Genomic DNA, 2555 nt, shown 5'->3' with positions numbered 1-2555 from the left:
GTTGAAGCTTGCAGTGATTGTATCCTTTGGGTTATTTTCACAGTCACAGTTTTCTAGGCTCTTCTTTCCATCACTGTTCAACTTCTAAAGTCCTAAATGTGCCTACCACCAGCTGTAGCTCCATTCCAGCCCGACCTTTCCAGTGTGGGTGGTCGTAATACTCACCCCCGGCATTCAGGACCTTGGCTAACTCCTCTGCACCTTTTTTGCCTGGCCTGGGGTTGATAACTCCAGATTTAAAAAGCAGGCCGAGTCTCGCTTTTAATCTCGCCTTTTCTCTGGAAAACGTAATATGGCAAAGATAATGCACGTCATGTTTTAGCAACAGTGTTTTACCCTCGGGAGAATTAGCGTCATTACATACTTTAGCAGCTACTTGTCCCCGCATTTATTCATTAATTATTTGTTTATTTTGAGCAGCATCCCGCCGCCTTCTTGTTCCCCTGACGTTGGTCAGGGGACGGCACCCTCCCTCAAGGCTGGCCAAGCCTTCTTCCTCTCATTAGCGGTGCAACCCTGTGTTCCCGCTGGAGCCCAGCACGGAAGTGTCATCTTCCCGCGGGGACCTCCTGTTGTCTCGCCTGGCTCAGAGAGCTGAGCCTAACTGAAATATAAAATATTAACTGTTAGAGAAAACAAAGGATGCCGCCCCCAGCATGGCTCCTGTGCCTGAGGCTTGGCCACGTCTCACTAGTCCCTAGGCCTCTCCGTCTCACCCGCACCCTCACCCCTCCATGGGATCCACGAGTTGAATTGCAGCTCTCCAAAGCGAATTCCCTCGGCCCGTAACCCGACTCCTCACAGCCACGCGTTCCCTTCTGCCGGAAGCTCAGAATGACCACCAGGAAGCCAGGAGCAAAACACTTAAATGTTGCATTTATTAAGGAAATGTTAAATAAGAAAAAAAAGTCAAAACGGTGTCATGAATGTCAAGAGCACTTTTGTGGCGTAAACCGTGCAGTCATGAGCTACAAGTTCTAGTCCAAGTCTTTGCCCCGGGGCTAGCTAGGGCGTCAGCCTCCTCCCCCCACCCCCAGTTGGGAATGCAATAAAGGAAACAAATCACCCGGTTCAACAATCGCAGGCTTCCCCCTCCCCCCCACCCCTTCTCCCAGGATAACAAAACTCTAACCCCAGGCAGGCAAACAGGCCACTAGGGCAGCAAAGGACCTATCAAATATGTGTATTCAAGCAAACAAACACAAAATCCCTTAAAACAGCACGTTGCAATCAATCAAAGGTATTTATAGTCTCTCGCGCCAGGGCTGGGAGGAGCGGGAGATAATGGGCGCGAATCCGGACACTGATCTGTGTGTCCCCATTAGTTCTGTTGCGTGGCGTATATACCGGTCACTTTTCGGGCCACCAGGCAATCGATGCCGCTGGGTGTTTCCCCTGCCCGCCCGCTCCACCTGCCCGAGAGCTTGGCCCACCTGCGGGTGGAGAAGGGCCGTCGCCGGGTGGGTCTCCCCGCATCCCACGCTAGCGGCAGCTTCCAAAGTTCTGCGCCCTAATTGCCCTCTTCTTGCCACTTGCTGCTGAGTCCAGTCGGGGCCCTCTCCTCCTACTGCCAGGAATGGGGACTTTCAGAGGGCGAGCGAGAAACGGGTCGCTTCATCCCGAAAGGCAAAAGTCGAGAGAAATAATTGACTCCGACAGGTTTGCTTCGCCCGGTCTCGGATGGTGAGGGGGCGCGGCCGGGCCGGCTAAGTGGGGAGGCTTTGGGGCGGCTGCCGCGGGGGCGGGAGGGCCGGTCAGTAGGGCCCCACGACCACCGCTTCCACCTCCTTAGACGGTCTCCGGTCTTTCACCAGGAAGTTGATCATGCCCTCGGACTTGATGAGGAGGTTGCAGCCGAGGAAGAAGATGCCGAAGACCACGGTCAGTGAGAGCACGCACATGACAGCGATCTGCACCACGCGCATGATGTACAGGCTGCGCTCGTCCGGGCCGCCCTCGGCGAAGCCGTCGTCGGTCACCACCGACGCCTGGGTGCAGCAGCGCACCGCGCGCTCCAGCGCCTCGCTGCTGTTGGCCAGGAGCAGGCCCGCCACATCGGTCTGGTTGTCCGGCGCCGGATTCATCGCGGGAGCCGGCGGGCGCCCGGGGAGGCCCGGGTCCGAGGGGTGGGAAGGCGGCGGCGCGGGAGGAACAGATATGGAGCCGAGCGCTCACTTGGAGACTTGGGCGCGTGGGGGCTGCTCGCTCTCTCCTTTCCTAAGTCCCCGGGTCGTGGGACTTTCCCAGGAGCCTTTCCGACGCGCGCCGCAGCCCGCCCGGTCTGCGCCGTCTGCTCCTGCCAGGGCGGTGCTGGTTCCCGGCGCTCGCTCGATTGGGGGCTGTTGGAACTTGGCGGGGCTGGGCCAGTGGGGCCGTGGGAGGTGCGGCGGCGGCGGCGGCGGCGGCGGCGGCGGCGGCGGCGGGGCGGCTGCTCTGAGCGAACAGCGGCCCCTTCCGGCCGCACCACCGCTCTGCGCCCGCGGCCGTTTGGCCGTGGGGGAAGCAAAGGGGCGAACCTCCTCCTCTCGCCTTTCTTGCTTCGCCTCTTTTTCAAC

General features: G+C 59.0%; 1 protein-coding gene across 1 annotated transcript; it reads right to left on the bottom strand.

Annotated features, from left to right (window-relative positions):
* Positions 1-875: 875 nt before the first annotated feature.
* RPRM (reprimo, TP53 dependent G2 arrest mediator homolog) lies at positions 876-2349 on the bottom strand. Its single transcript, XM_032410313.1, has one exon. It carries the CDS (start codon positions 2082-2084, stop codon positions 1755-1757), a length of 330 nt encoding a protein of 109 aa, XP_032266204.1. The 5' UTR covers positions 2085-2349; the 3' UTR covers positions 876-1754.
* Between the last annotated feature and the right edge of the window lie 206 nt (positions 2350-2555).

The sequence above is a fragment of the Phoca vitulina genome, unplaced genomic scaffold, assembly GCF_004348235.1.
Source record: "Phoca vitulina isolate PV1807 unplaced genomic scaffold, GSC_HSeal_1.0 scaffold1, whole genome shotgun sequence".
Taxonomy (NCBI): Eukaryota; Metazoa; Chordata; class Mammalia; order Carnivora; family Phocidae; genus Phoca; species Phoca vitulina.
The sequence above is the reverse complement of the archived record's forward strand: the minus strand, read 5'-3'. Positions and strand labels throughout refer to the sequence as shown.

Coding starts and splice junctions, on each gene's coding strand:
- RPRM (XM_032410313.1), bottom strand. CDS start 2,084: ATGAATCCGGCGCCGGACAACCAGACCGATGTGGCGGGCCTGCTCCTG.